The 12,056-nt window shown below is 38.0% G+C and overlaps 1 protein-coding gene across 2 annotated transcripts in view; it reads right to left on the reverse strand.

Annotated features, from left to right (window-relative positions):
- Window positions 1–12,056, reverse strand: part of klhl32 (kelch-like family member 32) — a 307,588-nt gene that overhangs the window by 50,181 nt on the left and 245,351 nt on the right. For both annotated transcript variants that reach the window (XM_072554905.1, XM_072554909.1), the window contains one exon: window positions 756–1,482. In XM_072554905.1, coding sequence (XP_072411006.1) covers window positions 756–1,482 — 727 coding nt within the window. The remainder of the gene's footprint in view (window positions 1–755; window positions 1,483–12,056) is intronic.

Genomic DNA, 12,056 nt, shown 5'->3' on the forward strand with positions numbered 1-12,056 from the left:
TTCAGTCAGTTTACCCAAAATCATCTTATATGGTTCAGTGTTAAATCTTGTTTTATAAAACTTCTGAAGTGGCTTGCATCATTTCATTTGCTATAAGATCTATAAAAATACAAGTTATTGATGCTGTAATGTGGAAATGTGCTTTGTTGAATGCTTTCTGAAAATTCTCTCTGTCACCTTCACAAAACACAATTACATTTGTCAAACTCTCAATGCCTTTAAACAAAACTGAGGTTTCTAGTAACTGAAGTCAGACTTCAGTTACTTTATAATCACAATATTTTTTTCTTTCTCTTCAATTTTATCCCCAAGTTGTCACATTTTCTGATCCCAACCTCAATTTTCATTTGTGAAGAAGATTGAAACATTATGATCAGATTTTATCTAAACATATGGTTTTCTAAAAGGTGCTGCTTGCGAACATTTATTTATTCCTTTGAAGTAGTAGCAGAGAGCAATCTGAACCAAGATAGTAGTGGAAAGAAGTTACAGATTGCCTCAGGATTCTTATGAAAGGTGAAATGTTATAATTATAAATGTTTCAACATTCTAACCTGTATCGATCACAGTACATCAATTCTGATTAATTACTTATGAAGCAGTTAGAAAACATATATCAAAAAAATTAGATTAGTTTCTCTCTTTAACAAACCTTTCTTTTGATTAACCTATTTGTGGCCTAATAAAGTAAAACCGACTTGCACATACCTGATTCTCAATAGAGGGCATTAAAACACAGAATTACTGATCCTTACCTGATATCCAAAGGAGCCCATCAGCCATACAACCTGCATGGCAGGACAGCGATCTATCAAAGGATTGTACAAAAGACCACTTGTTCTTCTTCGTACAGTATCTCTCAACAGTAGGCAAAACCTGTCGTAGTTCATTCCTTCCACCCACTGCATACAGATATTCATCCAAAGCGCCAAGTACAAAATGCTCACGGCAGTTTTTCATGGGAGCTATCTCTGTCCAAGTGTTACTGCGAGGATCATAACGGCATGCAGTCCTCACTGCACAGGTGCGACCTGTTGCGTGCTCCACCTCTCCGCCTGCTACAAAAAGGAAGTCTCCCATGACAGCCACACAATGATGACTTCTTCCCACTGGCATTGGAGACAGCTCACTCCAGTTTGAAACCCTTGCTATGTGAACATTCTCCTGGTTCACCGGATTAAAGTAACGCAGGTCTTTCACTTTGCAAATCTCCCGTTTCTTACCACCTACAATGTAAAGTGTTTCTGACTGAAAGCGAGGTCGTGTCCTGATGGTTTGCCATATGGGCTGTGCATAGATGCTCTGGTGGTAATCCAAGGATTCAGTTATGAAAGCTGTGACAGTTTCACTGGCCTGAACCAGAGGATGAGATAGGGCTACGGCATGAAGTGTGTCAACATCCATCAAACCGAAGCGTACATACTGTAAGAGTTCATCCATATACTGATACCGACAGCCATTTTCCAACCACCTGACTGCCAGCTGTCAAAATAAAACAAAGTAGCCTGGTTAGTTTTATAAAAGATGAAAATACACCTTTTTTGGGAAAGTCAATCACTATTACACTTGAAACTTGAAGTTTAGAATTATTAAATAATCCTAGCATTCATACATAAACCTAAGATACAATCTTCTGATTTGATAAACAAAATATGGTTAATGGCTAATTTGAAAGTCCATTTAATTTCTGACTACAGCTTGGAATCTAAATCAAAATCAAAAGTAATGCAAATTAAGATTTTGTTTTCGCAGTCTGAAGTTAAAATCATAATTGCACTCAACAATGATAATTAAATTAAAAATGATAATGTGGCCAAAATGCCACTGATCCCTTCACTGCTATTGTACTTTATTTAACTAGGGTGTACCTGCCTACAACATTTATCCTACTCATATAATGTATCAAAATACTTCCAATGCCCACATTATTTCAGATGTTACTGTAACCATATTCTCACTAACAAGAGATATGAATTACTGTTGCTTGATAGGCAGCTATGGATTATGTTGCATTTATACAGGAGTGTGAAAAAGGAGTCTAAATGGGGAAAGGCAGCAAAATGTTGCTTCTATGATGTTGACAAATATGCATTTATTTATTACTCTTTCCCTGAAGACGCTGTAGTCCTTGCTCACAGATGGTCCCATTGGTCGGTAATACGGACAATGTATTTGAGTGTTAGGTTATTCAACTACAGAGTGCATCATAATTGAGCCAAATTCTATCCTTGCTGCCTATGATTAGGATGCATTAAACCCTTGCCAGATGTACCCTTCCTAACACAGGGAAAAAAAAGGTTAATTACACCACTCTTCAAGTTATCTCAGCTGACTTAAGTGAGCTCAGCACAGATTGAAAACTGAAACGGGGACCCCATCTACCGAGATCTGAAAACATCCCAATCAGAATTAGTACCTTGCCGTAAGGATCTGAGGAAATTAGTGAAAAAGACAACATAATAAATACTTCAATGTCAGGTCATAACTCACCTTATTCTTTAGGTTAATGGGTCATGCATTTTAATCTCATTCAAGTTTGCTTTTGTATAAAAGGCCAGTCTTTGATGGTCATAACCAAATTATTGATACACAATATTAATGTATACAAAATGTTTAAAATACTTTCAATGTCATTAAGTTTTAATATATGGATCAGTAATCTTTAATTCCCAGTGACCGATTTTAGTACTTGGGTTTTTTAAAAATAAATACCTTTCATTGAGCCATGACATGTGTTTTAAAATCGTTCCAGAATACAGAGGATCTGTAAATTGGTCAAGCTTCATATGAAAGTACTAAATGAAAGCCTAAACAACATAGCTAAGCAACTGAAATAAATCAAAATGGCAAATGCAGGAGATCTGAAACAAAAACAGGAACTGTTGGCGAAACACAGCATCTGTGGGAAGAAAGGGGAATTAACATTTCAAGTCCAGTGATGCATCATCAGAGAAAGCACCCATACCTGAGTTTCACCAGCAATTTCTGTTTTTGTTAGCTAAACAACTGATTTGTATTATATTAAGATAATTGAAACTGAAAAGTAGCAATGGACATCTCATCTGCAGAAATAATCATAGACAAAAAGCAACTTCCCTAAATTCATTTTGTTAAAGTAAAAATGCTGATGTCTCTCTGATATTTATCAATGGCATTTTGATTGCTTTGACAATGGGAGATTGGAACTCTTTTGTTCACATGGGTTGTCCCCATTGTATGCCAAAGGTCAGCTGTATTTCACCCTTGTGAAAAATTATGATTATAAACTTGCCTGTTGGTTACAGAGTAACATTAAAAGCACAGCCATTCTCTCTCCACAGTTTCTTTTAGGCTTAGAGCCTATTTCTGTCACAATTTGAAATATATCTCAGAGATATTACATTTAAAATAAAAACAAACTTCATGTACCATATCACTCACTCAATAAAAGGATGGGTTTCAGTTTGCGTAAATTGGTCACCTGAAAAGCCACCAATTTGCATTGTCAGCAAATCCACTACAACCTCAACACCAACGAATGGAACACTAGAATGCACCTAGAGATTCCAAATTTTTATTATGTTTCACCTCCCCTGTGCTTATAAGTCGTATTGCTTGACTTTATGTTAGTGAGTGTGCACATCACAAGATTTGGGACAGTTTTACCTTTTAATAATGTTTATGCATTTAACCGAGTGAGTCTTTAATACACTAAAGTTCTCTACTTGCTTATTCAACAGATTTTTTTTTCCCATTGCCTTACACATGGTCAAGTACATACTGAATTGAGATATCAAGTCTTTTTTGTAAGAATTCAAGCCATGTTATAACCAACTTCAAGAGGGAAGAAAGAAGAAATTAATTCCAAACTTGATCAAAACAATATGCGTGTACCTCATCACAGCTGAATCATCATGATGTTAGTTTACTCAAAATATATCAAATCTGAATGGAGGGGATTGAGAATGCACAGGATTGAGAAAGGTATCAGAGAACCCAGAGTTTAAAGAATTAAATGTTCCTGAAGTATAAGTCTGCCGAACATGCTAGTAAAAGAAAGGAAATTGTGGGTAGAATTTACTATTTTCATTGGCTATTTTGCTCAGTTGCTGATATGTTGGTTGGATATCCCAGGTCACTATCCAAAGCAAGTGCCATTATGTCCTCTAATCAAGCAGTTTAGAAGCCCATGGCTAAAGACAACTAACCAACACATGGCTCAGTGGTCAGCACTGCTGCCCCACAGACCTGGGTTCAAATCCAGCCACGAATGACTGTGTTGAGTTTGCACATTCTCCCTGTGTCTGTGTCAGTTTCGATTGGGTGCCCTGGTTTCCTCCTATAGTTCAAAGATAGGCAGGTTAGGTGGGCTGGCCGTGCAAATGTGGGGTTATGGGGATAGGTTGAGGGTTAGGGTCTTTGGAGGGTTGGTGCAGACTTGATGGGCCAAATGGCCTCCTCCACACTGCAGGGATTCAAGATTATTACCTATTTTCACCTCGCAAATAAGCAGTTTGCTTTTCTCCCACTTGTCTGAGCAGGGACCTAGCAGCTTGAGTTTGCCACTTGCTGTTCTGGACATCCATCTTGTCCAGCACTGCCCAATATCCAAAGGGCACACTCCATAGGCAGCAACCACCTTCCAACTCTAATCTAATTGAAGTAGCCACTGACACATTTGTATCTGAGCTGGTGGTATGTGTAGGTTACAGCCTCACCGGTGCTTCCTCTGAGGCATATGTGACTTCATACTCACAGGTGGAGGAGTAGCTGATATTCTGAGGCACTGGCCACTTCAAAGCAGAGACTGTGCATATGTTACTGGTCTCTGCAGGAATCATGAGATAGAATAAGTTGTAAAATAGAGGTAAGAAACTGGGGCATGGTAAGAATACACTCACAGGCAGGTAATGAGGCAGCAGCAAAACACTTGGCATTCAATCTAACTTGTATGAGACAGAAGCAGGGACTGAGTGAGATCAACGTGCCTGGTACTGTTCTTACAGTGTTGCAGGTAGGGGAAAGGTGGTGAGGTGTTTTGAATATAGGCAGTTTAGAGGACAGGAAGGGTTAGTTGGTTAGGGTGGATGAGAGCCACTAATGGAAGATGCTGCATACATCAGTGAGTATGGTAGACCATGAGGCTTGTTGAGAGGGGTGTGTAGTGGCAGAGTTAGTAAGTGTGATGACTGCAGAGAGAAGATAATGGCATGTACCACTGCGGAGCTTTGAAAGTCATTAACCTTCTTGCCCTGATGGGTAGTCCTCCAGATTGTGGATGTCTCACTTACCTGGAGGGCAATTTTGGACCAGACTGGCAGGGTCTGATGATTGGTTTCCTTTAGCGGTCCTGATGACCCTCCTGCCTACCTTCCAATGTCAGTTGACAAATTGGAATGCAAACCTGCCTCTGTCTGTTATCTACAGGGAATTTTTTTCATATTCCAACTGTGAAGTGATATTTGTGACTGACAACATTGACCCGGTGTTGCATACTTGCTTTGTTTGTCGCACCAGCAGTGGGTATTGCAGAAGGTACTGGTAGTGCCTAGTACTTCCCCTGCTGCGATACCATAGTGTATGATGCAGACATAAGAAAAGCAGCAGAAAATTGGGTGAGATAACTTCACAGGTCTCATGGACAGAAACCTTCATGAAACTCCTTGAAATGCAACTTTATCAATTTGAGGTAAAATTCAGCCTCATGTGATGAGACTTCTGCTGATTTTTCATATTTTAATGTAGTAAATCATTAAGGCTACTCACCTGCCAATAAAACATGTTATTCAAACCATCAAAATCATAAAGCTTTCACTAACTTTAGAGCTAGGGCTTTGTTACTAGGACTTGCAGTAACCATTCTTATTCTCAATTCTGTCTTTTCATTCTCAAGTTGATTTTCTTTTAGCCTGTACCTTAAGAATCATCCTACCTTGCAGCTGTTAACTTTGTCATGGAGCCAACAGTTCAGATATTTGCTAACTGATTGTTCGAAGTCTTGATTGTGATCATCAACCTAGTTTTTCAGTGAAAATGGCCATTTCATCAAGTGATTAAATTTGTTTTGGTGTCTAATGTTTTTTTTCTCAGTTTGGATTTTTCTTCTTAGCTACCAGTGGGATGTTACTGCTCTCACTGCTTGTTCTTCCAATCGCTGGCTGTAAATGTCTTTTTTAAGACTTAGATTTCTGGTGGTTTATCTGAAAGAGTTTCTATTTAGTAATGTTTTCTTCACAGCTCCTGTATAGATCTGTGGCTTTATTGGCTGTTTGTTGGTCTGAAAGCTGTTTTAAATACTGCAAAACATGATATGAGCTTAGATTAGTCATTACCTCATATAACTAAAGCTTCTTTGTGTATTCATGTCCATGTACTCTGTGTTTCTTCCATAGAATGTCATTCTCTTGTTCCTTTTAGTCTATTTTACAATATGTTTGCTAATCCCCAATGCACAATGAAGACTGTAGACCGCACATGTTCACTGCCAACTTTGACTGATAGTGCATGCACACTTGCATGCGTACAATGTTAAACTGATATTTTTAAAACCAAAAACATTCTAATTGTTTAGCACTTTATTTCTTTTACCCAATTTATTTTATTAAAATTGGATCACCAATTAGCATTTGTCCCTATATTTAGCAGAGATATCGCTTTTAATACAGTCAGCATAATGGTTTCAGCAAGCACAGCCTCTGTTTTTAAGAGTCAGAGATATACACCAAAGAAACAGATCCTTCGGTCCAACTCATCCATGCCAACCAGATATTGGCATGGACAAGTTGGACCGTAGAGACTGTTTTAATCTGCCCATGACATATTTACACTCTGTGATGTGAAGCATTGTGACATTATTGCAAGATTTGAAGCCCTTTCACAATCGGTTTATAGGTTTCAAATGTTCACCTCTCACGTTTCTCTTACTCAATGGATAGCGGCCTAACTTGTTTAGCATTTCTTCATGAGATAACTCTTTCACTCCAGGAATGGCTTCTGAGAATTTTCTCTGAATGCTTCTAAAGCAATTACATCTTTTACAAATAAAGAGAACAAAACTATATCATAATCCAAACATGGTCTCAGTAATAACCTTTACAGCTGCAGTAATATTTCCCTACTTTTATACTTAATTCTCCTCGCAACAAATGAGAACATTCCATTAACATCCTTAATCACTTGCTATATCAAGTATATATTAACTTTATGTGACTCACATACCAGAATACCCAGATTTCTCTATACCATCAGGCTCTGTGATTTCTTTCCATTTAAATGGATACTGTTTTTTTTTTCTTTTCATCCTGCCAAAGTGAACAAGTGCACATTTACCCACATTTACTCCATCTGCCAAATTTTTTGCAGAATCATTTGACTTGTCTATCTCTCCTTTCAGATTCTGTACCTCTTCTTGTCAACTGATATTCCTACTATTTTGGTGTCATCAGAAAATTTAGCTACCACACATTTGCACCCCTTATCCAAACTGTACATATACTTTAAATAGTTGAGAACCTAGCTTTGATTGCTATAGCACTCTAGTTGTAACAGCTTGCCAACCCAAGAAAGGGGCATTTATTCCTACTCTTTCCTTCCTGTTTTGATCCTTTATATAAGCTAAAATGTTAACCCTACACTGTGTGCTCTTATTTTTCCAACAATCTTTGGTGTGGTACCTTAAAGAGTATCTTTCAGAACTTCAAACACATCTATGGGTTTTCCGCTCTCCACCATGGACATCACTTCATCAAGGTCTCTAACAGATTAGTAAAACATACTGACCCTTTCAGAAAGTCATGTTGGCTCTGCCGGATCAAATCATGATTTTCTATTCTTACATCTAGCCCTCTAGTTGCCTTTTTCCTATTCAAATACTTGGAAAAATAAATGTTTTTGTTACTAGCCTGCCTTTCACTTGGACTTTGCTTTCAACTGTTTTTTTCAAAACTCTGACAAACCTTAAAGTCTGCTAATTCTTTGTAGATATGCACAAAGTTAAAAATCACACAACACCAGGTTGTAGTCCTGACACACAGAATTTATAGCAAAAATTTACAGTGTGATGTGTGCTATAAAAATTTACAGTGTACTATAAATTCTGTGTGTTAGGATTGAGCCCTCCACTATCACCTGATGAAGGAGCAACGCTCCGAAAGCTAATGTGCTTCCAATTAAACCTGTTGGACTATAACCTGGTGTTGTGTGATTTTTAACTTTGTACACCCCAGTCCAACACCGGCATCTCCAAATCATAGATATGCACGGTATTTTTTTCAAAATAATATCATTAACTTTATTATTTTATCACACGAGGTCAATTGCCTATCTTTCACATTGTGTATAATTTCTCTTTCCTAAGAGTTATTAGATATCCTCTTTAAAGGCTGCCATGTTTCTTGACATAAGCCTTTTTTGTGCACTGAAGTCAGGATTATTATTTCAGATCAAAGGAGTGGTTCCAGTACTGACTGCTGGGGGATCATAATGTATATCTTCCTCCAGCTTGAAAAACAATTATTCACCACGGCTGTTGCCTGTCACTCAACCAACCTTGTATTAACGCTGCCAATGTCCCTTTTATTCCATGGGCTTGACTTTGCTGATGAGCAGGTTCAGAGACAACACATCGACTGCATTATACTAAATCAACCATGTTCACTGCGTCAAAAAAGAAAATATGTTTCATCTTTAATGAACACATGCTGATTTTCTTTGGTTCATCCATAGTTTTCCAAATTACTGTTAATGTTGTTCTGGTTATCATTTCCATTTTCCATCAGTTTTCGATTCAAATTTAAGTTGGCTGGTCTTTCGTTGCTAGGCTTATTCTAACACTATCTTTGAACAAGGGTATAAAATAAACAATCCCTTCACCCTGTGGCACCATCCAATTTGAAAGAAGATTTAAACTAGTTCTACTACAACATCTATCCTTATTTTTCTCTGAATCTTTGAAAGTGTCTAATCAAGTCACAGTGACATATTAACTTTAAATACAGCTAGCTTTTCTGTTATCTTCTTCTATTCTTTTTCTATGATTTTCTTTTGCCAATTCAGGACCTTGGATACTTCATCATTAAATATGACTTTGATGGCATCTTTTCCTGATAAAGACAGATGCAAAGTATTAATTTTGTACCTCAACCACCACATCTAATCCTCCTCGAATTAGCCTACCTTTCATTTTACTATATCTATGCATAAGTCAACTTTTGAATTTCTTTTTTATGTTGGCTGTGAATCTCTTCTTATACTCTTTACTAAATTATTTTATTTCTTTTTGCTTTTTCCCCTGAACTTCCTATCTTCAACCTGGTTCTCATATGTAATTTCAACATGTTAGCAGTCTTATGCAGCTTTTGCTGTTTCACTTTATGATGTATCTCCTTCATCATCCAAGATGTTCTGGTTTTGTTTGTTCCACCTTTCCCATTTGTGAAAATGCACCATGACTATACTCAAACCATTTCCTCTTCAAAGGCAACCCTTCATGCCATTCAACTTTTGTTTGCTTGTCAACCTTTAACGATAACGTATCTGAGCCAGATCCATTTTCACTGCGCTCTTCTTCAATTAATTATTTTTGATTCTTGATCTCTCCTTATCCTCTACCATTGCTAACCTAAAACTTATGATTCTTTTACAAAAACAAAATACTGCAGATGTTGAAAACTTGAAACGAAAACACAAAAAAAATCTGGCTGACCTGAGATTTTCAAGAACCACTGAAATGTCATTGACTTGGTGAGTTAACTGCTTTTCCCGACAGCTGTTGCCTGACCTACTAATTTTTTTACCAGTGCTTTTCATTTTTTATTCCTTATGATTTCACGTTCATTGTCTCCCTAAATGTTTCCCACTGCCACTTAATCCTCCTGAACCTCTTCATTTCCCATAAGTAGATCCAGCAATGCCTTCCTCCTTGTTAGGCTGTAATAATAATGCTGAACTAAAAAAAATCCTTAGAACAACTTTTGAAACACTTCTTTCTCTTTGCTCTTTACATGACTACAATCCCAGTCAATGGTATGATAAATAAAGTCCATCATTATAATCACTTCATACTTCTTTCACTTGCCCTTAACTTCCTTACAAATTTGTTACACTATTTATTTCCCAACAATTTCTGGCTTAAAGAGTGAAGATACCTTTATTCGAATCGAAAATTTAGGACCAGACCATACAGGAGAGATGTTTGGAAGCACTTTCACACACAAATATTGGTAGAGGTTTGGAATTCTCTTCCACAAATGGCAGTTGATGCTACGTCAGTTGTTAATTTTAAGTCTGAGATAGATTTTCTTTTGTCAAGTAAAGGTATTTAGGGATATAGGCCAAAGGTAGATATATGGAGTTAGGCCACAGGTCAGCCATGGTCCCATTGAATGGTGGAACAGGCTCGAGGGGCTGAATGGCCAACTCCTGTTCTTATGTTTCTATGTTTTTAGCTCAAACTCAAATAGGTTCTGTACTTGACCCCTTTGTGTGTCTGGTTGCCTTTTCTTCTTCGAGTCTTTTTAGGAGGTAGGTGCAATGTTGCTAGTTCTCCCTCACTATTAGAATTTTCCTAATTCTGTAATTTCAAGTGGGATCAACCCTGACGTTGGCCACAGCACCCCCTACCTTGGTTCTGACAGCCACTGAGAATTCAGTGATGTGTGCATGTGCAAGAGAGAACGAACAAGAGTCAAAAAGACATAAAAAGGCAAAAACCAAAAGTACAGAAAACTTTGCTACTAAATTCAATGCCAAAAATTGTCTTACTAATGCCATTCAACATCAGGTACTATTTGATACTGATGCATCTTCTTCTGTGCCCTAGGCTTTAAAATGTAGAAAATGAAAGGGGGGTACATCGGTAACACAGCACAACTCTGTTCAAGGTTTTGCAATCACCATGCATTTCATGATGCTGATATTTGCTGCCTGTAATGACACACTTTCACCATCACATTTTTCCTGTCTAACTTTGTTGACTCAAAGTGAAACAGCAGTAAATCAGATGTGAAAGGTTATTAAGAACGTATGAAGACAGCCAACCTTGAACAGCCAATCAAAAGAACTTACAAGTAAAACAAGGTGAACAAATCAAACTATTCAGACCATGTCTGAAAAGATTTGTAATACAATTTTCTTTGAACAACTGAAATATCTACTGCCTATTATATACAGTGTGAAATAACATAAAGACTGTAACATCTATTAAAAAAAAGACCTTATGTATTAACCATTTCTGTATTCACCATTAGAGCATAGCCCTCTCTGAGCCTTAAGGTTTGAGTACACGAGGTTTTTCAGAGGCATTCGTGTAGCTGTATACAGAACAACCTCGGTTATCCAAACTTCAATTATCCAAATTTCGGATTATCCGAACAAGATCTCAATGTCCCGTAAAAACATTCCCAGTTGTCCAAACAATCAATTATCCGAACAAAATACTTCCCCCTTAGCCTCGTTTGGATAATCGAGGTTGTTTTGTATATTGTGCAAATCGATCCTAAATGGTATTATCACTGAAATACCCGAATGCACCCAATGACCCCCTCCCCACCCAGTCCATCTATTAAACCTGACCTTATACCTCCAACCCTGCTGACTTAGCTCATCACCATTGACCCACTCCCTACCAAGCCAGATCTGACACTCCAACTCATGACTTCCCCCTGATGCTCCATGGGGGATCTCCACATCCCCAGTCTGACACACCATGCTCCTCCAGCAACAACCACTCCCTCCCCCCAACCACCCCATTACCAGTAGACCAGCCCTGACAATGCCCCTCAACATGACAGCATCAACTGTTCTCAGCCCTAACTCATTTACCTGCTAACGTACGCCACTTGGCACCAGCACCAAACACTCATCTGGAACCCTATCTCCCACTCAGCTGTACCCTCACACATCCACCACCTGTACTCCTTCACCAATTTGCCACTTGTACCCCCTCACATTATTGGCATCCACACCTACATGACCCTTTCCTATTTACCTTCTCTCAGTAGTTGTCAATGCAGATTAAGTACCTTTAAACTATAACATGGTAGCTATTTGTAAAGGCGTGTGTGGTTTCAGTGCCAATC

Source organism: Chiloscyllium punctatum, chromosome 3 (genome assembly GCF_047496795.1).
Source record: "Chiloscyllium punctatum isolate Juve2018m chromosome 3, sChiPun1.3, whole genome shotgun sequence".
In the NCBI taxonomy this organism is placed as follows: domain Eukaryota; kingdom Metazoa; phylum Chordata; class Chondrichthyes; order Orectolobiformes; family Hemiscylliidae; genus Chiloscyllium; species Chiloscyllium punctatum.